Here is a 25,062-nt window from a genome sequence, read left to right as displayed (position 1 = left end):
ACAGACCCAAACTTACAGAGATAATCATTTAATCACCAACATTCTTGAAAATATCTTCTTTTGTGTTTAACAGAAAAAATAATATAATAAAGTTCTGGAACTATTTAAAAGTTTACTAAATGGTGAATAAACTTTCATTTCTGGCTTCAAGCGTTCAAGATATACAGATAATTTCAAGAGCTCACACTTAGCTGATGATCGATTATAAAGTGTGTTTGGCATGCTGTCATTGGAGAGAGCCCTGAGCCTGGGGCTCCCTCCTGTTTGCAGGGCGAGAGGGGAGTTTGAGCTCAGGTAGGTCTTGAGAACTCCCCTGCTGTTTATGGCTAATGACAAATTATGGATTGCTATAGAGAGATATACTGCTGGTTAATGCCTCATTCACACTTGCACCAACTTTGTAGCTGCCTGTCGCTCTGGGTGGTGACCTGCTGCAAACACAGGTCTTTGTAGGTCTAATACAACCAGCCTCTGAGTGAGCTGAGAGAGGATCACGTGAGCTCTACTGGTGCTCCTATTGGCTGTTGCTCAAAAAAGTTGTTCTTCATTTGCATAAAGTTGAAGGATTCTCAACTTTGTTGCGTCACTTGACACACCCACCTGGTCGCCAACAGTCTGTGTCACTCGCATAGACGGAGGTCACCAAAAGACACTCACTCTCCATTGAACAGAATGGTCGCTTGTTGCTGCGAGATGCTCATAGTGTGAATGAGGCTTAAGAGCTCATCTATGGTGCCAATTAGGTTTGGTCAAATTAGGTTTGGCGCTATGGCGCATGTCTTTGGACTGTGAGAGGAAACTGGAGAACCCGGGGGAAACCACGCGAGCATGGGGAGAACATGTAAACTCCACACAGAAATGTCGACTGTTGGAAGGGGAGATTTTTCAAGACAAAGACAGCTGAGGTAAGAAACTCGTGTTATTTTTAGTGAGTTAAGCTGCGGTCACACCAGGCTTTGTGTGTGCAAAATTCTGTCGGGGTGGGATTAAACAAGATGTTTAGACTTTAAAAAAGCCAGCGATTTGCTCCATGTTTTCAATTTCTGTCCAGAGAGGTCATGTTTTGATCCTCGATTGGTCTCACGCAGTCAAGTGATGTGATTTCGCAGGTCAGAGTTCACCAAGTTTGAACTTTGCACTGCAGCAACCTGCGAAACTTGACGCATGACCCTGCGTTTCTGGGCTGACGCATTCGCGTGCATATGAATGGAAGTCTATGGGAAGAAAAGTCAAGTGTGACCGCAGCTTTAGTAATCATCTTATTGGTGAAACATGCGTTATCTAATGTGGGACCAGCCGTGGTCAATCATAAACATGTAATTATCATGTGAAAATCCTTATCAATGTGTAAACATTCTATGACTACTATGCATGGAGAAGCACATGAGATATGGATGAGAACTCATTAAAAAAAAAATGATTTCGTCGGCGCCAGTGGTGTAGTGGTTAGTGCGTTGACAAATGCACTCTGGCGCTCACGGCGACCTGAGTTCTATTCCCGCCTCATGGTCCTATGCTGATCCTTCCCCTCTCTCTGCTTTCCTGTCAATACTCTCTACTGTCCTGTCCATTAAAGGTGAAAACCCCCAAAAAAACAAACAAAAAAAAAATGATTTCTGTAAGCGCAATCTATAATGGTCTTTAATCATTTAGCAGACGCTTTTACTCAATAAGACTTACCGATAAAAGAACGACTTCAAATCGCCAGAGAGCATCTATACCCACACATAAACACATGTACATGCACACAGAAAGGGAAGAGTGTGTCTTCACACTCAGAATTGCACATGTTTTCCCAGAAGCATGGGGCATTAATAAGAAAGTGTCTGGTGCATACGGAGAGTATAAAGAGTGTAACTCCTGCAGAGAAGTAAGAGAAATGGTTCACACTGTGCTGATGGTCATTCTCCTCACCAGGTTTTTTCTGGGCAGCGGGTGCGGAGCAGAGTGGCAGGAGGACGAGGAAGAGCCTCCGTTGGCCTCCAGACTGAAGGATCGGGGCGATGTGGGCGACAGGCCCGGCGTGTGACGTCCAGCACTGCCCATGGGCTGAGGGGTTTGGTACAGAAAGTGCGAGGAGCCGCTCTCCCCGTCTGCTCGAAAGCCTGCTGACAGAGATTATGAGCACGACACATTTAACAACAACACCATGGAGCCGCGATAAGCTAAAATAACCTGACTGAAAAGAGTGCGAGATAACTGCACAATCACCTCGCTCTGGGAGCTCAGATAAGGAGTTCAGAGTGGACGTGGGGTATTTGGGAGACCCTGAGCTGAAACAGAAAAATGTTAGCATTAGTGTGGTAGCTACAAACAACATGGATGTCTGAATGTCAAAAATTACATCACAGTTTTCATTGTATATAATAATAACAACGGTTTAGGCAAGTTTCTCTACAGCAAATTTCACACACAATGGTAATTCAAAGAGCTTTACATAAACAAGATAAGAAAAAAATATAAATAAAATAAAAAAACAAAGATTGAATATGATTTAAAACAATTCAAATGTGTTTTAAAAGGTTTCTAAAATCCCATACACCACAAAACATTTAAATGGCAGACTACTTATTTTAGGGTTGATAATAATGCTAATATTATTTTATATTTGCTGTTTGCAATAAAGCTACCAGTCAAATGGTGTGTACTTTATTTATTGCCACTTTAATTCACATTTGGCACTTTCTTTAAGTATCTGTAATAGTATCTAAGAAATAACTAGTTGCCTTTGATCAAAAACGTTGTTGCTGTTTTTTCTTCTTTTCTGGGGTCTTTCAGCAGATATCAAGGAGAGGTCAGCATTTCTGTTTTCAAAAAGCACTTACACACACTTCTGGAAAGGTGAGTCCGGACCACCGAAGCTTCGCGGACCTGTTGGTACTCCATAATCTGAACACAGGAAGCAAAAAGAGATAGAAAAAAAAAGTGTAATTTATAATGTTTACTATACTAATCCTAGACTTGCTAAATATACCCCTCTGTCAGTGATGCATGTAATAGGCACAAGCAATCACCTGCGGATCTCATCCACATGTTGAGGGAATGCCCTAAATTATTACTGGACTAAAATACTTAAAACTTTAAAATATGCGTTTCCACTTCTGCCCATTTTGGGTTGGCAGTAGATAAAACCTTTCAGTAAGGGTCCGAAAGGCTTTAGATTTTACTACTTTACTAGCAAGCCGTCTCATCCTTTTAAAGAGGAAACATGTCTCTCCACCATCTTTTAATGCATGGATGAAAGAAGTGTTTACTTGCCATTACATTGGAAGAAATTAGATCACTTACTGGTTCTTTAAAGACCTTTGACAAGGTGTGGCACCCCTTTTTAGATTATCTGCTGGCTAACACTCTTGATTCTCAAGCTGAGCAATAATATATGAATACATATTTATAAATAACTTTTTTATTTTTTATTTATTTATTTTATTATTTATTATTATTATTATTATTATTATTATTATTATTATTATTATTATTATTATTATTATTAACTTATTAATGACTTTTGTTTTGTTTTTTTATTGGGAAGTTAGCTGTTGAGGCAGGGAAGTGTTTATTTGGGGTAGTATTAACAACATGGAAGAATAATTATACTGTAAAATGAATGTTGTAATTGATATTCCATGTAGAAAACCTAAGAAAGGGCAGCACGTGGGCGCAGTGGGTAGCGCTCTCTCCTCACAACAAGAAAGTCGCTGTTTCGAGCCTCGGCTGGGTCAGTTGGCATTTCTGTGTGGAGTTTGTTCTCCTCATGTTCGTGTGGGTCTCCTCCAGGTGCTCCGGTTTCCCCCACAAGCCCAAAGACATGCGCTATAGGTGAATTGGGTAGGCTAAAATTGTCTGTAGTGTATGAGTGTGAATGAGTGTGTTTGGATGTTTACCAGTGATGGGTTAAAAATAGTTTTAAAAATAAATAATATGCTTTAAAGTTATTTATAAGGCTATTTAAAGGCTATTATGACCAATCTCTTTTTTCTAGAAGTTGAATCTATATTGGTATTTAGATGTATTTACTTATTATTTATTGTAAATCCAAAGATATTCAAAATATTTTCCCGTAACAGTAAATTATTCTGTAAAAGAAAGTAATTCATACAGGTTTTAAACAATATAAAGACAAAGAAATGATGACAGAATTTCCTTTCTTAATCTTTTTTATGTGTAAATATGACATTATTTTGTTCAATGAAATAATGCTCTAAATAAGACACTAAAATATAAAAAATTTTTATTATTAAATAATAATTTAATATTATAATTAATTTAATTTATATTATATTTAATTTAATTTAATATTATATTTAAATTTGGTCTGGGGGGGCGGGTGTGTTTAATTCATTAATTACAGAAGATTCGATGGCTTTTTCATTGGAGGAGTGGCACGTACCTGCGGGTCCCTGGCGTGTGGAGTGAGGGCTGGGGGGCACCTGAGGGGAAGGTTCAGAGTAGGTGCGCTTGTGTCGGATGATCAGAGGGGGAGGAGGGGTGCGTTTCTTACTGCTGTTCACTTCGTGGGATGTCCAGCCATCAGTAGAGCTCATGGGAGGGGGAGGAGGGGGGACGTTTGGAGCTGGAAAGAACATGAGGAGTGTAAACAAGACAGAATAGAAACGAAGAGAAGAAGAAGGAGAAGAAGAAGAAGAGAAGAGAGGAGTAGAGAAAAGAGAAGAGAAGAGAAGAGAAGAGAAGAGAAGAGAAGAGAAGAGAAGAGAAGAGAAGAGAAGAGAAGAGAAGAGCCTGGAAGCTTATTGTAAAATTAAAAAATGTAACTGCGTCTTTTTTAAAAAATTTTTACTTGTTTTCTTGCAATATTTCTCAGATTCTTGATCAGAAACTTTAACACAATTAATTTTTTTTTCTTACAGTTCTGAGAAAAAAATGTAGAATTGCAAGATGTTGCTGCAAATACATATATTTGTAAGTATATACTCACAATTCTGACCCCTTTTCATACAAATGCACAATTTGTTAATTTGCAAATTGCCAGTGTTGTGAGATCTTAACTCAGAACTGTGAGAAAACGCTAATATTGACAGACAATCTCAAAAAAAAAAAAAACTAAAAATGTCAAAACTATGAGATATTAACTCCAAATAATAAAAAAGTAATCTGAAAAATGTCAAAATTGTAAGAAGTAAACTCAGGAATAACATTTGTTATAAGAAAATCATCCAAACTGCGAAATGTAAGCTCAGTATTTAAAAAAATACTCAAAATTTCTATACAAAACCTCATGATTATTTTTAAACATTAAAATTGTACAAAAAACTGTTGAATTATGAGATTTTAAAAAATAGCAAACAAAAAATCTAAAAAAAAGACAAAATAAATAAATAAACAATCAAAGTTGCTATATGTAAACTCATGTTTATTTTTAAACGTTATAATTGTACAAAAAAATCTGCAAAATTATGAGATTTAAAAAATAGCAAATAAATATAGTATATACAGTATAATATAATATAGTATATACAGTTGAAGTCAGAATTATTAGCCTCCCTGAATTAATAGCCACCGTTTATTTTTTCCCCCAATTTCAATTTCTCTCTTCAACAGAGAAAAGATTTTTACAGCACATTTCTAAACATAATAGTTTTAATAACTCATTTCTAATAACTCATTTATTTTATCTTTGCCATGATGACAGTAAATAATATTTGACTAGATATTTTTCAGGACACTTCTATACAGCTTACAGGGACGTTTAAAGGTATAACTAGGTTAATTAGGTTAAATAGGCAGGGTAGGGTAATTAGGCAAGTTATTGTATACTGATGGTTTGTTCTGTAGACTATCGAAAAAAAATACAGCTTAAAGGGGCTAATAATTTGACCCTAAAATGGTTTATAAAAAATTAGAAACTCCTTTTATTCTAGCCGAAATGAAACAAATGAGAAAAAAATATTATCAGACATACTGTGAAAATGTCCTTGCTCTGTTAAATATCATTTGGGAAATATTTAAAAAAGAAAACAAAAATTCAAAGGAGGGCTAATAATTCTGACTTCAACTGTATCTTTAAAAATAAATAAATAAATAAATAAATAATCAAAATTGCTATATGTAAACTCATGATTAATTTTTAAACATTAAAATTGTACAAAAAAAAATAAGCAGAATTATGACATTTTAAAAAATAGCAAATAAAAAAATCTATAAAAATGACAAAATAAATAAATAAATAAACAATCACAATTGCTATATGTCAACTCATGAATATTTTTTAAACATTAAAATTGTACAAAAAAATCGGCAAAATTATGAGATATAAAAAATAGCAAATAAATATATATATATATAAAAATAAATAAATAAATAAATAAACAATAAAAATTGCTATATCTAAACTCATAATTATTTTTTAAACATTAAAATTGTACAAAAAAAATCTGCATTTAAAAAAAAAAGCAAACTAAAAAAATCTAAATATAAAATTAATAAATTAATTAAAGTAAAAAACTAAAGACGTTGAGATGGTGAAATAGAAGAAGTCAATTATTGAGTGATACAGTGTAAAAAAAAGTTATATAAACCAACAATTATCAAAAAAGTTATTTCAAACAAGCTTCCACAGAGAAGAGAAGAGGACAGAAGAGGCGAGAATAATGTGGTAGTCTCTCACCTCTGACCCGGGGTGGCAGTGGCGGTGCGGGTGATGAAGGAGGTGGTGGAGGTGGACTGTCCAGGCTGCGCGTCTGTGAGTTTGGACTGGCGTAAACCTCTCTCCGATTATCTCCTCTGGCCAACGCCAGTCTACGACCCACATTGAACAGCCCTCCTCCACCACTTCCTCCTCCAGCATGAGAAGAAGAGCTACTGTGATACAAGCTGAACGGACGTCCTAAACGCTCCTTCTTCACCGGGCCCGTCTACAAACAGAGTCCATTATTGTAATACCTCCATCATGCATCTCCTGATTAAAAATGTTATATTACGTTCTATATGAAAGTATGTTGAGGGGACAGTTCACCCAAAAATGGAGATTTGCTGTAAAGTTACTAAACTTTAGGCCTTTTTCTTTAGTACAGATTTAAAGGGATAGTTCACCCAAAAATGAAAATTTACTTACTATTTACTTAAACTTAAGTGGTTCAAAACACAAAAGAATATATTTAGAAGAATCTAAGAAACTGGTAATACTATGGAAGTGGATGGTAATTGATTTCTAACATTTTTTAAAATAACCTCTTTGTGTTGAACAGAAACTTAAATAGGTTTGTGACAAGTGAAGAGTGATTAAATGCTGTTAGAATTTTCTGGTTCCCGTGAACTATCCCTTTAAATCAAATGTTTAGCTTGGTGGTTCATACAATGCAAATAAGACATTGTCAGTACTTTAAGGGCCAATTCCAATTCTACCCCTTCCTCTTATCCCAATTCTCTTCAGCTTGAAGGTGTAGGGCTAAGGGGAAGGGCTAGATACCCCTCAAAAACTGAGATTTTTCAGGACCACACTCAAAACCAAAGGGGTAAGAAAATTTCCCAGAATACACCAGCCACAATGACAGCATGGCTGCACACGGAAGTAAAAATATGCACAAATTAGTATTTTTTTGTCATTATTACGAACATTTACAACAAACAAGCATATGTTTTAATACATTCATAACCGTGTTCATGTTTTACCGTCATGCTTTAAAAAAAAATGCTAAAATAAAAAACGCTAAATTTCGCTATCTATAATGCCTAATAATAACTCCTGTATAGTAGTCCCACAACATTCTGACACTCGATGACACTGGAATACCCTGTCAGAATAGTCTAGTGGTTGGGAATGAGCTTTTTAAAGTGTCTGCTATAATGTTAATGTTGTTTTTGTGTGTTTTTATAGATGAATATGGCCACTGTGTGTACGATCTTATTACCACATTATATCATATGTTAAACTCCTAGAGCTTAGTGGCCACATACGTGGACAGCACATTTTAGCTCTTATGTCTTTTGTCTTATGTTTTATATTTCGTTACAGACATACAGTGTCATCCTGCAACTGTTCTGCTTTTAACTGTCCAAAATGGGCAAATAATGTTGTTTTTACTGATAGTCAAAACATGTTTAAAAATATGTGTGTATGTGTTATTAATGCATTAAAAACACTCTGATAAAAACTGCTGTGTTCAAGGCAGAAATAAAGAGTTTTTTATTCTATTACACAAAGGTGATTTATTGTGTTTTACGGAAATTCGGACCACGAATCCACATATATGGACATAATTTTTCTCTAAAAGTACATCATATCAAAAGATGATGTTTAGGTTTTATTCTAATTAGGTTCCAATAAGCCCAAATAGCAAAGAGAAATAAAAAATGCATGTAAAAAAAACAGCTTAGGCTTTAAGAGGATAACATGATATCGTTCCCTTCAGTGATTTCCTGAAGATAAATACCAAAAAATAACGCAACTGGAATAACTACAGCAGTCGTGATCATCGATCTCATATGAAGTAAGCGATCACGATGATATATGATGACGTGTGCAGGTGTTGTAGTGCTGTCCCATTTCTTCAATAGTATCTGAATGCAGCCTTTTTGATGCAAGCTGTGATTGCATCGCCTAGAGATGCAATGTCAGATGTAATGCACTCAGTGGAGCTTGTGACGTCACTCTGAGGGGTAGGGTTAGGGGTGGGGTTAGGTGAGCACATTAAAAGGCATTGGATGCAGCTCAGCTTGCATCTGCACTGAGTCTGCAGGGGTAAATTTTAAAGCCCTTCCCCTTCACGCTCTGTTTAAAGGGCCAAGGGGAAGGGGAAGGGGTACAAAAATAGAATTGGGATATGACCTAAGAGTCAAATTACGCATGCAGGCAAAACAAAATTAATTCCATGTCTGTGAATGTAATGATACAGCCTGAGCTTGTTTATAAGCACTACAATTATGTGAGCTGAGATGTTAAACAAAATAAAATATACATTGTAAACAGCAGAGGGTGCTAAAGCTAAATTTTGTAGCCTCACTATATAACGCCCAGGGCTGTTTTTCAAAAGTAATCCAGTGAGATTTTGCATCACGGATTGGATCAAATCTTGGAAATGGGTTTTTCAAAAGTAACAGAGGGATTTTGAATTAGGATCAGACCATGTAATCCAATCTTACATTTGGATCAAACCTGCCCTTTGGGTTATTCAAAACTTTTAACTCAGATTGGGATCTATTTGATAAAAAAACAGGATTATCCTGATCCCATGAGAAGGGTAGATTCAGTTGTGATTTTTTTAAGCCAAATAAACTAAATCAAATAAAAAGTAGTTGTATTTATTATAAGTGAATGATCAAACTTAATGGTTCCTGATGATATATAAATTCCTTCATATTTGAAGCCTATATGCAGCATGTCACAACAATAAAACAATATCAAAGCATTATTGTATTAGAACAAACTAAAAAATGTCAAATGTTTGTTTATTACAGTGTTTCTGTTTCTTACCATTAAAACAAACAATGGCTGTTTGCGGCCACTGGTATTTTGCCTACCTGCTGTTTGCTTTGCTAAGCCAGTAAGCTACACTGTTGACTCCATTTAAGGCTCTGGTAAACAGGATTCGGTAATCCTGAAATTTGGTATTTGGATCACAGTGATTAAACCCAATGTTCCTTTAAAAAAAACTTTGAATTGTGTCATAAAAGTAAGATAGATCAGCTGATCCTGCATAGCAAAACATAGGATTTCCAAATCTGGACCAATTTGCTCTAGATAAAATTTTTTTGAAACTGTGCCCAGAGGATTCTTGTGTGCGTGATGTGAATTCGTCATGGGAACAGTATGAACATAATGTACACGAGTTGGAAGATTTTTATTACCACATACAATTGGTATGTGCAGGACACACATTAAAATGTACATTTTTGCGGTAATTAGTTTATCCATAATGGCCTAATAAATCTCTGCAGATTTCTGTAGATTTTTGAGTCCATCATTTAATCTATTTATTTGCTTAGGTACTGTATTGGATAAAGATTCTTTTAAAAGCAATATATTATAAGTCTGAGTAACTTTTTGAGTAACAAAGTATTAGTTATTTTTTTAAGGTAATTAGTGTGAAAGTATGTGTTATGTTATCTTTTCTTTTTAACAGGGTATGCTTAAGATTGTAATATATGACTTTTAAAAGTATCTTTATCCAACACTGCAAATGTAAATGTGTAAAAAAAACATATTTACTCCATTTTTACTCCATTTTTATGTTTATTTTAGTCATTTTATTGAATAATATGCAAATGTTAGATAACTTTGCACAATACAATTTGTAAAGTAATATCTGTCTCTTTTAGTTGATGTACTATATGAGAGCTGTAGCTCTGTTTCCCAAAATAAAAGCGGTTCTGATAGGATCTGCATTGTAAAATAAGAAGTTATTTTTTTATTTTATGTATTACATTTTCAGCTCCTATACTCTCAAAGTCATTCCACATAAATCCAGATTTTTTTGTCTGTGCAGAAATAACAAAAAAAATGTCAGCAGATTCAGTCTGCCTTAAAAAGATAATCAAAGAAAAACAATATAAACCATAACAAGGGCAAGCTTCAGCAACAATGGAATGCTTTAGTAGATGAGCGATTGTGTGAAGAGGTTAGAAATACAGCAGCAATCACACTGTAGTGTTAAATAGCTATGCTTGGCAGCGACAATTACATATGTGTATTTTAAGGATGCCCCATCCTCATTAAAATTATATAACGATTATATAATATAATAATGATATTGTGCATAATTGAACATAAGGAAGCTGCTACTAAAGTTTACCTCACATATTAAAGGGATAGTTCACCCATAAATTAAAATGACCTCATTATTTACACTCCCTCATGTGGTTTTGAGTTTCTTTTTCTTCTGTTCCGTTTCTTCGGTTCAAAATGACCATGAAAGTCAGCAACCAGCATTTTTCAAAGTATCTTCCTTTGTGTTAAGCAGTATCAAAAAATATTGAGGTTTTGAACAAGTAAAAGGTAAGTAAATGAAGGCAGAATTTTCCTTTTTGGGAGAACTATCCCTTAAAAATGTGAGGTAATGTACTGTAAATCCCCTTTTACATACACTTTCGAATTACAGGTCACATGAATTTTGTGTATGTAATGCATGCAAAAAAGTGCACCAGTTTGACAAAAAAATGTGCAGTATACTGTCTGAGAGATAATAACAGAACACTCTTACGCTGTCTTTAAAAATATATATATCACGTTTTATGAAAAACTAGCATTCTAAATAATATTGCTTTGCATTCCAGATTGGATCATGTGAATTTGCTCGGGAGTTGCTGAGGCTGTGGAGTAAAGATAATAATATTGTAAATAATCTTCATTTTTCTTCTTTTAATCATAATAATGATTTGATTTTAGATGTTAATATTGACTCTCAAAGTGACAGAATCACCTAGAACCACAGTATCACACTGATTTTTAGTGCATTCATCTTGTAATCAAGTATTCATCTTGTTTGGCCTGTAAATAAGTAAATGAACAGCAAATGCCGTTTCTAGGTGAAGTATTTTATAAAGATATGATTGGTGTGGTTATTAAAGTCACCTTGTCTTCCAGGTCATCGTCACTCTCATAAAGATCATCCTGTCGGAGTCTCCACTCATACTCCACGTGCACATGCATGTTGAACTGGTCGTTCTGCGATTGGTGGATCTGAACACAACACACAATGACTTTGACAACAGGTTTGCACACTTGTTGTTGATCAATGAATGTTCTAAGACATTTATAGCAATTTGTAGAGATGTCAGTTGCAATAATTAACCAGTTTAAACAACTACAGCTAGTGTCATTTCAAATAAAGTCAGATGAGATTCAAATGTGTAGCTGGGGTCAGCCTCTCCCTTCAGACTCTGGGGAAATGGTTTTTAGTTGCTAACATTGCTGACTAATGAATCACACAGGATGCTTCATTCAGTCATGGTGGACTGCCACAATAGATGGCCGATGAGATATCTAAGAGCCTTACATAATCACAAAAATGTACATTTTCAATATACAAATAAAATATACAATAGAAAAGTTTGTTTCATTTATAAATAAAATGAAAAAAAAACTTGCTCAAAGAATTAATAAGAAAATAATTAACAATAATAATCATTAGATTAGATTAGATTAGATTAGATTCAACTTTATTGTCATTACACATGTACAAGTACGAGGCAACGAAATGCAGTTTCGGTCTAACCAGCAGTGCAATAGCAGCAAGTGCAGGATACAGGTATAAGTTATAAAGTCCAGTTATAGAAAAACTATGGTAATATTTACAGATGGATGTACTATGAACATTATATACAGGTTGTATTAGCTATGAACAGATTTACTATAAATGAATATATGTACAGGATGCTATTAATAATCAGGAGTGGCAGAAAGATAAACAATTACAAATGTTCATGTGCAGTGGGTGTGTACAGTTCAGATAAGTGAATCAGTGCAATGTAGTGCAATGAATATGTGCAAACTTTAAATGTGCAAATGTTAAATAGTGCAGTGATTGTGAGGAGTATAAGTTTGAGGAGTGTGGGGGGTGTATTGGGGGGGCAAAAGAGTCAGTGAGGGGCAGAGCTCAAAAGGGAGACAGCTTTGGGGAAAAAGCTGTTCCTCAGTCTGCTGGTTTTTGTCCAGGGGAGCCTGAAGCTTTTATTTTCATCATCTAACAATAATGAAAATAAAACATTTAATACAATAATTTTTTCCATAATTTTAGATTAAACTAAATATTATTAACCCTTCTTTTTTGATTAGCTACATAATAAACCAATGTTGTTAATATAATAAACCAAACTTGCCTGGTTAACCTACTTAGCCTAGTTAAGGTTTTAAATTGCACTTAAAACTGAACACTTGCAAAATGACTAGCAAAATGTTATGTGCTATCATCACCGCAAAGACAAAATAAATTAGTTATTAGAAATTAGTTGTTAAAATTATATATAAAAGTGTGTTGAAAATCTTCTCTTTGGTAAATAACACTTGGTAAATATTTGAAAAATAATTTTAATTTGACAGAATAAGCATATAACATATGATTAAATAAATAAAAATAATTTTATTTATTTTTATAAATTTTTCGCTTTTTGGTCAATACGCATTATTTTTAATATATTTCTTATTTTATAGTACATATAAAATATATTATTATATTTTTTATTATTACAATTAAGAACCATAATTGACAAAAAAAGACAAAAAGAAGGCAAACTTTGGACTTAAAATCGCTAAAAAACAAACATGACAGAAAGCTCTTTATCTCACCAGCTCCTCACACAGCGAGTGCTTGAGTCTGCGAGCGACGTCCAGCCCCGTCTCTTCATTATCATTCTCTATCACACAAGAGCAATTATAACAACAATCATCATCATCTGTAATTAACTCCAGACAAAATGAGCCGAATGAGAAAAACACAATGAGCGCGATTCCGTCCCAGTGCTACTCATGTAATCGTAATTATCAAATACAAGTTATTTAGGCAGTGAGTTATTTTCAAAATGCTGTGCGTTCAGGGTCTCACTCACTGATATGTGTGTTGGCCTTGGCTCTGAGCAGAAGTTTAAGGCACTCGGTTTTATTGTGCTGACAGCAGTAATGCAGAGCAGTGTTCCCCTTCATAGTCTGAACATCCAGATTATTACTGAAACACAAAACAAGCACGAAAGGCATTTGTGATGCAGATAATCCACATCTGAACAAACAACAAACAACATTACTATTTTCTGCAGAAGATCAGAGAGGATGAACAATGTGCCTGCACTTTTAAATATTTAGATATAAGTTTCACATATTTAAACCAACCAAAGATCTTCGTCTACTGATGTTACACTTTGACGTTGTATGAACATCACATTATGATGTTAATATGATGTTGGAATTTGGTTAGTTAACGCCACAAAGTTAAACAAACCAAAGACCTCCGTCTATTGATGTTACACTTTGATGTTGTATGGAAGTCGTTATTTACATTAAGACGTTAAGATGATATTAAACTTTGATTAGTTAATTCCACAACCTAAAATCAACCAAAGATCTCTGTCTACTGATGTTATAAAGACGTTGTATTGACATCTTATTATGACATAATTTGACGTTAAACTGATATTGAATTTGGTTTCCTGACATCGCAACTAAAATATAACCAAATACCTACATCATATGACGTTGTGTGCCTGCTGGGTATATATATACACACACACACACACACAATTTATTTTTCAAATATTTCCCAAATGCTTTTTAACAGAGCAAGGAAGTTTTTCCTTTTTTTTCTTCAGGAAAAGGTTTTATTTCGTTTTATTTGGCTGTGATTTTACTAAATTTAATAAGGTCAATTAATAATTAGAATTAATAATTGTTAAGGTCAATATTATTAGCCCCCTTTTAAAATTAGTTTATTCAGTTGGCTATAGAACAAAACAAAACCACTTTAAACTTTAACTAGTAAAATATTATGTAATGTCACCATGGCATTAGCAAAAAAATTTGTTATAAGAAATTGGCTTACAAAATTATCATTTTTAAAATGTGTTGAGCAATATCTTCTCTCCTTTAGAAGTCTAAGAGGAAGGGCTATAAACATCGCTTTCAACTGTATGTTTAATTACATATATTTTAATTAAATATTATACTGACTTAATAGCAACACCATGAATGCAAATTGTATTATTTAACTCAATTAGTCTAAAGCATAATTAATGGAAAACACTTACATGCAAGATTATAAATATTGTAAATACTGAATACAAATCTAATTCATTAGAAAAATTCTTACACCGTGAAATAAAATAGCTAATATACTAGCATGCCACTTGGGGTCTTCTGTAACAGTTCTGAGGAGGTTTCATTATTTTAAACATTTGTTAAACATTTGTAAACTTGCCCATTTGTAAATGCTATGAATGCAGATAACCAACATGTTTTCAGAATAATAATGCCATTATTTATTTCTAGCTGTTGTACCAGTTGTGGAAGAGGAAGTCAGCCACATGAAGGGACGTCCTGTCAGCCAATAGGACAGCAAGGTGTAGTGCAGTTTCCCCCTTTTCCTGTCGCAACATAATAAGCAATTCAATTATTAAAAAAAGCAAAGAGCCAACATCTACTAGTAGGTAAAATATTCACGTGCTTAAAGGACAGTTCAAAAAGAAAATAAAGTCATCACAAACAAACTCTGGTGTTGTTTAATTATTATTATTATTATTATTATTATTATTATTATTATTATTATTATTATTATTATTATTATTATTGCAGTGAATAACAGAATGGAATATTTTTAGGGGACATTTTCCAAGTGCAGTACAGCTTTATTTATTCCAGTTAAATTTATTTATTTCCTCCAAATTCTACACACAATACTCCATAATGACAATGTGAAAAAAAATATTATTTGAAATTGTTGCAAATTTATAAAAATAAAAAACCTGAAAAAGCACATGTACAGAAGTATTCACAGCCTTTGCTCAATACTTTGTTGATGCACCTTTGACAGCAATTACAGCCTCAAGTCTTTTTAAATTTGATGCCAAAAGCTTGGCACACTTGTCTTTGGGAACCTCTCAAGCTCTATCAGGTTGGATGGGAAGCGATGGTGTACAGCCATTTTCAGATTTCTCCAGAGATGTTCAATAGGATTTAGGTCTGGGCTCTGGCTGGGCCTCTCAAGGACATTCACCAAGTTGTCGTGAAGCCACTCCATTGATATTTTGGCAGTGTACTTTGGGTCATTGTCCTGCTGGAAGATGAACCATCGCCCCAGTCTGAGGTCAAGAGCACTCTGAAGCCGGTTTTCATTCAGGATGTCTCTGTACATTGCTGCATTCATCTTTCCCTCCATCCTGACTAGTCTTTCAGTTCCTGCTCCTGAAAAACATCCCCACGGCATGATGCTACCACTACCATGCTTCACTGTAGTGATGGTATAAGCCTGGTGATGAGCAGTACCTGGTTTTCTCCAAAAAAATCTGACATTCACTACAAAGTGTTCAATTTTAGTCTCATCAGACCAGAGAATTTAGTTTCTTATGCTCTGAGAGTCCTTCAGATGCCTTTTGGTAAATTCCAGGCGGGTAGTGGCTTCCTTCTGGCCACTCTACCATACAGGCCTGATTGGTGGATTGCTGCACAGATGGTTGTCCTTCTGTAAGGCTCTCCTCTCTCCACAGAAGAACGCTGGAGCTCAGACAGAGTGACCATCAGGTTATTGATCACCTACCTGACTAAGGCCCTTCTCCCCTGATTACTCAGCTTAGATGGCTGGCCAGCTCTAGGAAGAGTCCTGGTGGTTCAAACATCTTCCACTTACAAATGATGGAGGCCACTGTGCTCATTGGAACTTTCAGAGCAGCAAAAAATTTTCTGTAACCTTCCCCAGCCTTGTGCCTGGGGTACAATCAGTTTACTTTCTACTCCGAAGTACAATTTGTATTGTGTAGATCTATGAGCTGCCACTCTGACAATATGAGTTCTGAGATATTCAACTATTTTTATGGAGTATTTACAAAGATTTGCATTTCAGGTTTTACTCATTTTAACTTATTAAATCAGTGAAATTGTGTGATTATTCTTAGCGAGCCACTGACAATCAAGTTAATAAATTTAGCAATATATAACATTAACATTGGCCTTGTTTTTTTTTCTCAAATCACTATTCATATATTTCTAAAACACTTCTCATAAAAAGACACATGTCAGATGGGACTGTTCATGATTCACTGCTACTATATGGACAGGAAATTTAATTAAATTTCTCTCTTTGTGGTCCAAAAAATGAAAGAATGGCATATGGCACTGGAACAACACCAAAGTTAATATTAATTTTTTGCTGAGTTGTTCCTTTAAGATGAGACAGCTGACCTGTAGAGGGCATGGCAGTGACAGGCTGAAGTCTGTTCTCTCGGTGTAAAGCTGTAACAGGCTGAAAACGTCCCGACTGCGAACAGCGTCCTGCAGATATTTGCGCTTTGTTTCCAGTGAGCCGCCGCTGCGGTGTGCAAACTGCCACTCCATATATTTCGAGAGTATAAAGTCCTTGCGTACAGCCCTGCGAATAACAATACATATTTAAGTACACTCTCTGTTTTATTGAGTACCAAAAGTGGTAGTCAAATTAAACATATGTGCAAGAAATATCTGCAACAAAATGGTTTGGTTTTCTTCCAGTGAAATTGTAAAAAGGAACATCTCTGGAATGCTTACTAGCTCATTACATGCTGCAGATGGTAACAGACAACATTTCTGGAGTTCTCATTAGTGCAATTCTCATCTCTTGTAGTGTGTTGGACAGATGTGGGTTGAAGCTGTACAGAGACTGGCATTTGGAAAAATCCAGCTCTGAGCCTTCATGACAGACACCAGCAGACAACAGCTGGCAGAGCTCTTAAAGAGGCCACGCATACATGTATTGTTTATTTGTGTTCCTGAAGTCAACTCAAGATAGTTTTACCTTACTATCTACACCCTTTTTTTTGCAATAAAATTTGAGTCACTATTTTGCTACTGTACCTTTAAGACTAACTACTATGCAAAGGATTGGTTATAATTACTGATTAATCATCTGATTACAATTATTTGAGATAAAGATTATATCTGGGCAGTGCACATTTCAAAGGAGAGAGATTAATTATATTATATTATATTATATTATATTATATTATATTATATTATATTATATTATATTATATTATATTATATTATATTATATTATATTATATTATATTATATTATATTATATTATATTATATTATATTATGGCTCAGTGGCTTGCACTGTCGCTGGTTAGAGCCCCGGCTGTGTCAGTTAGTGTTTCTGTGTGGAATATGCCTGTTCTCCCCGTGTTGGCGTGGGTTTCCTACTTGTGCTCCAGTTTTCCCCACAGTCCAAAGACATGCGCTATAGGTGAATTGAATAAGCTAAAATAGCCATAGTGTATGAGAATGGAAGTGTGTATGGATGTTTCCCAGTGGTGGGTTGTGGCTGAAGGACATCTGCTGCGTAAAAGCTGGATGAGTTGGCGGTTCATTCTGCTGTGGCAACCCCTGATGAATAAAGGGACTAAGCCGAAGAAAAATGAAAGAATCAATTTGAATTTGAAAATGAATGTTATGTTGTGTTATGTTATGTTATGTTATATTTTATTATATTATGTTATTATACATTATATTATATTATATTATATTATATTATATTATATTATATTATATTATATTATATTATATTATATTGTATTATATTATATTATATTAAATTGCCACACTAATTGACATAATTGCTTTTTTACTGTTTAAATAATTGCATAATTGCTTTTATTTGAATTAAATACATTTACAAAAATCTTTAAAATAATAGTAAATAAAAAAATATAAAAAAATTATTTATTAATTTATTAATTATTTATTAAAAATTTTTATTATATATATATATATATATATATATATAATATTTGATCAGAATAAATGTTTTTTTAACTCTTGGTTTTGTAAAGATTGGTATTGTGTAGTCTAAAAATAATTATAAACATGTCTGAACACATTTTTTGTCATTCTGACCAATTTTCATTTTAGGCAGAAATGTCCAAATAAAAAATGTTCTACACAATGACAAAAATTATGAATCCTGAGGAAAAGAGAATTTCCAAATGGTCTCCATTTTTTTTCATAGCTGTATAACAAAGTTTGCAATTGACAGAAACTTGAATGTTATTTAAGTGAGAATCTAAAAATAGCACTATTCATTTAGGAAAGTATAGTAGTGTAAACAACCAGCAGGGCAAATCAAAAACCATTCTGCTTGAAGGTTAAAGTCATTTAAAATTTCCTGTACTTTCAAATGACTCCCATAAATGATCAATTTAAATCAAATTGAAAAGCTCAGCACCATCTGCAGACAGGTTAATTGTGTACAGAGAGGTCACGGCTAGTCCAGGTGATTTTTTTTTTTTTTCATGATTGAGAGAGAAATGAGTGGTTTGAATGCTATGGGAAATACTAAAGACACCCGGTGCTACAGGGAGCGAGAAGCTGGAATCATCTGTCTGGCGTTTGAAGAGCAATTACAGGCCGCTCATCACTCACATGTCACTCTCTGCTGACGGCTTCACACACACACTCGGGAGATTGGCCTCCGCTATTTCATTAAAACCCAAATTTCCCACGTTTCTCGCCAACTAAAGAGAAAAAAAACAGAAAAAAGGGCTTAAGTCTGCAGGTAGTGGTTAAGGTGAGACATGCAAGTGAATAGAGTTAAAAAATTACTAACTGAAAATTAACTAATACTGTAGATAGCAGAACACTTGTCCAACTGTCTGAATACATTAGGAATTGCACACATTATTTTGTATTACAAGGTTTATAAAATGTCATGTATACAAATGAGGTATTATATCATCAAACATACATGAGTTTGCTTACATCTCTAACACAAAAGCTTGAACACTGGATAAAGTCAGGTTCAAAATTCTTGCTTGTCAAATGTTTTTACAGAGGGTTTTGTGGCTCTCTTTTTATCACTCTATAAGTCTTTTATTAGTCAGATTATCTTCTAATAGATAAGCTAGAATAAAATGATGTATGTAAGGAAACAAGTTAAATATGAACATACACTACTGGTTAAAAGTTTGGGGTCAGTAGGATTTTTAAATGTTTTAAAATAAGCTTCTCCTGCTCACCAAGGATGCATTTATTGCATCAAAAATACAGTACAAATTGTAAAATTGAGAAATGTTATTGCACTGTAAAATAACTGTAAAATGTAAAATGTTCAAAAGTAGTTTGTAATTGAATTTAATAGTTTATTCCAGTGATTTTAAAGATGAATTTTCAGCTTCATTACTCCAGTCTTCAGTCACATGATCCTTCAGAAATCACTCAAATATTAATTATTACTGTTATTATTGTTATTATTATTATTGGTAAAAGTAATAAAAGCAATAATTACTGGAGTAATAATGTCATTTGAAAGTACATGCAATAAGAAAGCAGTTTTTTTTAAATTTTAATAAGTATTTAACAATTTCAATTTTTTCTTTTACATTTAATAAATGTCGTCTTGTTAACAGAATAATTTTCTTAAAAAAAAAACAGAAAAAAAAAACTGACCCCAAACTTTTGACCGGTAGCGTACATGTGAATATAAAAATGAAGTTTAGCATATGTACAATAAGTGCAGACTTATGTTTCACTGCAACAGAAAAAAAAACATTTTGAGAAAACAGGATTTAAAAATATGCACTGAAACTGAAGTCTACAGATACACATTGATAAACTACAAAAAGAGGGGGAAAAAGTAGAGCTGGTACATCTCGATCAATCAAACACTTTAACTCGATTAACTAATTTAAACATTTATAATTACGATTAATGAATGATTATTTTATTTATTTATTCTATGTTTTTGCCCTCACTGCAAGTTTTGTACAGTAAATATGCTCACATACAAGTGAGAGATTTTTAAATGAAGGATGCATTACGTGATTTTAAAATAATTGATGGAAACACACACTATCTACTATCTATGATTATTTATTGAACATCAACTTTGAACAACTCAAATTAAAACCCACGTTGCCTAAAACCAACATTAATTTTTTCCTATAAAAAAAGTAAATAAATAACCAAAATATATTGTGTTTAATGTTTTTCACATTAAAAGTATCTCTTCTAAATAAAATAACTTTGGTATATCCAGTAAATATTTTAAACAGTGCATCTTCTGTAAACAAATATTTTAATGTAAAAAATAATTTGAATGAAAATATGCCGTCTAAAGGCATCTCTGGCGCAGCTTCCAATCATTATCAACAAAGTGCAAAGTAAGGCTCAAGAATGGGTCCATCATCCTACTTGACCAGAGATCAGATGTGGCTGCAAAGTGTGGCTAACAGAGCGGGGTCATGTGACCCACATGCAGTCGGGAAAATAATTGAAAAAATTGACCTGGAAAAATTTGATTGATTATAGATTCTGAATGACGATTTCAATTAATTTTTGATTCATCACCTCGCCCTACTCCAAAGTGTATCTTGGATTGTTTCTTTAATTTTTGTATTTTACTAAAAAGCGTTTGAGATCACAAAAAGCCTAAATTTTTTTTTTTTCTACACTACAGTACAGTGTCTCACCTTGAGAAATGTGGAAAAATAGCTGAAATTGTCAAACTGTGAAAAACTCTTTACAAATAATTGCAAAAACAGATGACACCCTGTGACAGTAAACAGTGATTGAAACTAAATAGATTTTTCCTCATCTGTCGATGACTGTAAAACCTTACCAGCAATTCGGAAGTGCCTAGTTTATCCAGAGAAAGCGACTGAATCCGTGAATAATGTACACCCATCTCCCGATGGATCCCTGAGCACTCGATGCATGTCAGGATTCCCAGGTTTATAGAGATCCAACTCGGATCTGAAAGGAAAGAGTGTGAAGAAAACGCATTATCAGCTTCCTGAAAGTCAGAAATTGAGAAAAATGAGCCTTATCAATATAAGCCCAGTGTAGTTTTCATACTGTTACGTAAAACTAAATGCATTGAAATTTTTTTAGAATTACACCCTTGTTAAAAAAATTTATGGACACGATGGCTCATTGGTTAGCACTGTCGCCTCACAGCAAGAAGTGTGGAGTTTACATGTTCTCCCCAATTTCACTTAGGTTTCCTTTGAGTGTTTCGGTTTCCCCCACAGTCCAAAGACATGCGCTTGCGCTATAGGTGAATTTGCTGTGTAAAACATATGCTGGATAAGCTAAATGAATAAAGGGACTAAGCCGAAGGAAAATTAATGAATGAATAAAAAATTTATAGAAATTGCTAAAATATTACCATTTCCAAATATACAAAAATAATATCTAAATGAATGGTGTATACAGTGCAAATAAATATATAGAGGGTAATATTTTACAAATGAGACTAAAATAACATTGGCCGGTGTGTATTTTGCAGACAGAAGGTGCAACAGAGGAGAATCTGAAGTCTCCAGCCAAATTATCAGCACTTCTTAACAAAAACATGGCCATAAATCCTGCGGGCTGTTCTCTCATGTACTAGGTTTTAATTTAATTAAGTCTGATTTATGGAGTGGCGTTTATATAAAAAAACAGGATGAACAGAGGACAAGCTCAGGATGCTAGATGGGGCCATTTCCAAAGCAGCTGCTTAGTATCCATTTATAATCCCGTTTTACTTAAACCATACTCCATAGTTTCAAATAAATAAAAATGTCTCTATCACATAAACATCTTATAAAATCAAAACACCCTGATGTCAGATATTTGTGGCCTCACTTTTACTACATTTTCCACAAATTTGCAAAAAATCATTTATTTCTTTCATAAAAAAAAAAACACACACACATGGAAATATTCATGACTTAGTGATTCTATACACCACCTTACTGAACAGGAATTAACACAATAATTAGGACTTTGGAACCAAATATTAAAAGTTTGCAAAAATGCCATTATGTTGCAGTATTAAATTACAGTTTTCTCAGATACAGATAAAGGTAACTGTAGAAATGCTTTATTATTTTGGTTAATAATTGCTTCAAAAATGTTTATAATTTTTGCTCTATCCCTCCTGAAAACCTAAACTTGACCAACATATTTGCTGAAGCAACCATGCCATTTTACAATTTTTAAAAGTTTTGATCTTGTTTGTTTAAAAGTGCTTCATAAGACTCAAACACACCATATAATAAACGCAACACTGTACTAGATAAACTACCGAGCGAATTTACTACACTGAAAAATCAATGTTAAGATAAATATGAGATGCAAACATGTATTGACTGAAAAATAATACTCAATGCTAAAGTATCATAACCGTTCTCTATTGTTAATTTCAACTGAGATCTTTGTACAGGTAACTGCTTTTCTTAAAGCGTTACCTGTAAAGGACATAAAACATTAGAAGAAAGACTAGTTTCAGCTACAGCAATTTGAGAGTGAAAAATATATACAGGCAGAACAAAATTAATACATTTGGCACCTGGTAATACATTGAGGTCTTATGAAGCAAAATCATCAGCTGATTCAAAAAAAGCTGATGTAATTAATGTTTAGCTGTTTTTACAGATTGATAGTTTCATAAAAATTTGTGCATGACAATCACATTTTTATCTAAAAATAATTTTTAAAAGCAACACTGAAGAAAAAGCATCATCCACATCTCTGATTGCCTGAGAGTGAATAGCGAACAGCTCGTTTAAATTTATGGGTGAACTATCCCTTTCATTTTTAAGGTTCTACCTATGGCGGTTGCTACATTTGAATGCAGTTTCAATATACTTCAAAGAACACTACTCAAAGTGCTTATGTAAAAATATGTTACTGCAGACACTGTATTGTCACCTGACGCCCCACAGTCACAGCAAACACTGTTTCCAGGCATGCGGCGGATATCCTCAGTTATGGCTCGTGTCAGATCCTCGACGCTGTTCTCCCCGCTGGGCCTCCGCTCATCCAGAGCCACATTTAAAGCCTCCTGCTTACTGTTCGTCAGCACTGATATCCATCTGGGATTTTTAGAAAGATGCAATAACAAAAAACATCCATTAGATGGCGACAAGACACTTCAGATCTAAATAGCATCACCCTTCTCATGTGGCATCAAGAATAAAACAGCTATTTGTGGCCAGGGCTGGAAGGGCTACTTTTTAAATGTATTTCATTACAGATTAAAAAGAAAACATCCTTCAAAAAGTAACCAGTAATGTATTTTGCTACATTACTCCAGTTTAGTAATTTAGTATAGGTACTTTAGAATACTTTTAAGTCCTTGTAAAATTGAAGTTTTTTTAGATGTTAGTATCATTATGTTAGTCTTAAGAATATCTATAAGCGAGTGTGCTCCAAAACAGTGACAAAATGTGCATTTAGAAGATATAAACATCCAAAGCTTGCAGTTGGTCACTTTTGCCTAAATCAGAGGTGCCCAAAGTAGGGCCTGAGGGCCAAAGTTGGCTCATGGTAACCTTTGGCTTGGCCCGCCATCCCATCTGAGAAGCGATGGAGAATGAAGGGGAGGTGTTTGGGGCGAATACCTTTGACAGTGATCTTCATTTTGAAATAATGTACCTTTTTGTGTCTTTGTGTGAGGAGCTACAAAAAAGCCAACTAAAATGAAATGCTTCATTTAACTGTTGCAAATGAATCAGACTATTTTTTTAAATGTAAATACTGTGACTTCACAGATAGAGGACAATGCACAAGACAACGGCGAGCAAATCAAGCAGCTTGACTAGTGTATTCAGCATTGAACTCCATTGTATTATAAATGGGATTGTTTATGTTTTTACTTTAGTAAGTTCATTTTTAAACATTGATTATGCTGCATCATTATTTAATGTTTTAAAGAAACGCTTTCTAGTTATTTTTAAAATAATACGCAAACTAATTAGGAAATTTCCCATGGCAAATTTAATGTAATACAGTTTAACTTTGGCCTACAGCCCTCAAACAAGTTTGCTTTTTGGCACTTTATAAGAAAATGTTTGTGCACCCCTGGCCAAAATGGATCAAAGATTCATGCGCTTTGATGCGCTTGATCTCAAGAACTCTCAGTTGCAAAGCTATGATAAAACAAAACACCATTGGCTGTTTTTAAAAGGGGAGGAGCTACTCTTTGTCCCACCAGTTGAAATTACATCAAACATTGAATAAAAACACAGGTTTAAAAAGCACTTCACGGGACATGAAACACAGATGAATGGGATTCTGTGCTGTTTCCACTTCAGCAACATTAGAAATTACAATAACACTAAAAGTAATCTCTTTAGTAATCTACAATACTTTTCAGATGTAACTTGTAATCTTTTATTACCACTTTTTAAAATGCAATTAAAACAAAATACAGTTCCTTAAATTTTATATTTTAAATAGGCTACGTAAAGCTGTTACATTTATTTTGCTACTCCTCAGCCCTGTTTGTGACTAAACATGATCCAGATCTGAGAGTTTATCAGCAATTAATGAGAAAACCCCATCGCTTAGAGACCCCTTAGAGCGCACAGACTTTTAGCACTTTCTATTCAGTGAATCGCCTCATTTCAGAGAAGGTGTAATATAATGCAACTATCAATAACCTTTGCT

The 25,062-nt window shown here is 34.0% G+C and overlaps 1 protein-coding gene across 2 annotated transcripts in view; it reads right to left on the bottom strand.

Annotated features, from left to right (window-relative positions):
• unm_sa1614 (un-named sa1614) overlaps window positions 1-25,062 on the bottom strand; it is a 75,501-nt gene that overhangs the window by 6,072 nt on the left and 44,367 nt on the right. Inside the window, exons 14-26 of one of the 2 annotated variants that reach the window (XM_056468558.1) lie at window positions 23,323-23,486; window positions 21,245-21,378; window positions 19,051-19,142; window positions 16,835-17,021; window positions 14,939-15,024; window positions 13,501-13,616; window positions 13,241-13,308; window positions 11,528-11,635; window positions 6,626-6,872; window positions 4,391-4,573; window positions 2,826-2,889; window positions 2,212-2,273; window positions 1,915-2,108 (exon numbers count right to left, since the gene is read on the bottom strand). In XM_056468558.1, the coding sequence (XP_056324533.1) occupies window positions 1,915-2,108; window positions 2,212-2,273; window positions 2,826-2,889; window positions 4,391-4,573; window positions 6,626-6,872; window positions 11,528-11,635; window positions 13,241-13,308; window positions 13,501-13,616; window positions 14,939-15,024; window positions 16,835-17,021; window positions 19,051-19,142; window positions 21,245-21,378; window positions 23,323-23,486 (1,705 nt within the window). The remainder of the gene's footprint in view (window positions 1-1,914; window positions 2,109-2,211; window positions 2,274-2,825; window positions 2,890-4,390; window positions 4,574-6,625; window positions 6,873-11,527; window positions 11,636-13,240; window positions 13,309-13,500; window positions 13,617-14,938; window positions 15,025-16,834; window positions 17,022-19,050; window positions 19,143-21,244; window positions 21,379-23,322; window positions 23,487-25,062) is intronic. The other variant, XM_056468560.1, reaches the window with a different exon arrangement.

The sequence above is a fragment of the Danio aesculapii genome, chromosome 11 (genome assembly GCF_903798145.1).
Source record: "Danio aesculapii chromosome 11, fDanAes4.1, whole genome shotgun sequence".
NCBI classification, from domain to species: domain Eukaryota; kingdom Metazoa; phylum Chordata; class Actinopteri; order Cypriniformes; family Danionidae; genus Danio; species Danio aesculapii.
This window is presented reverse-complemented; position numbering and strand designations above follow the sequence as displayed.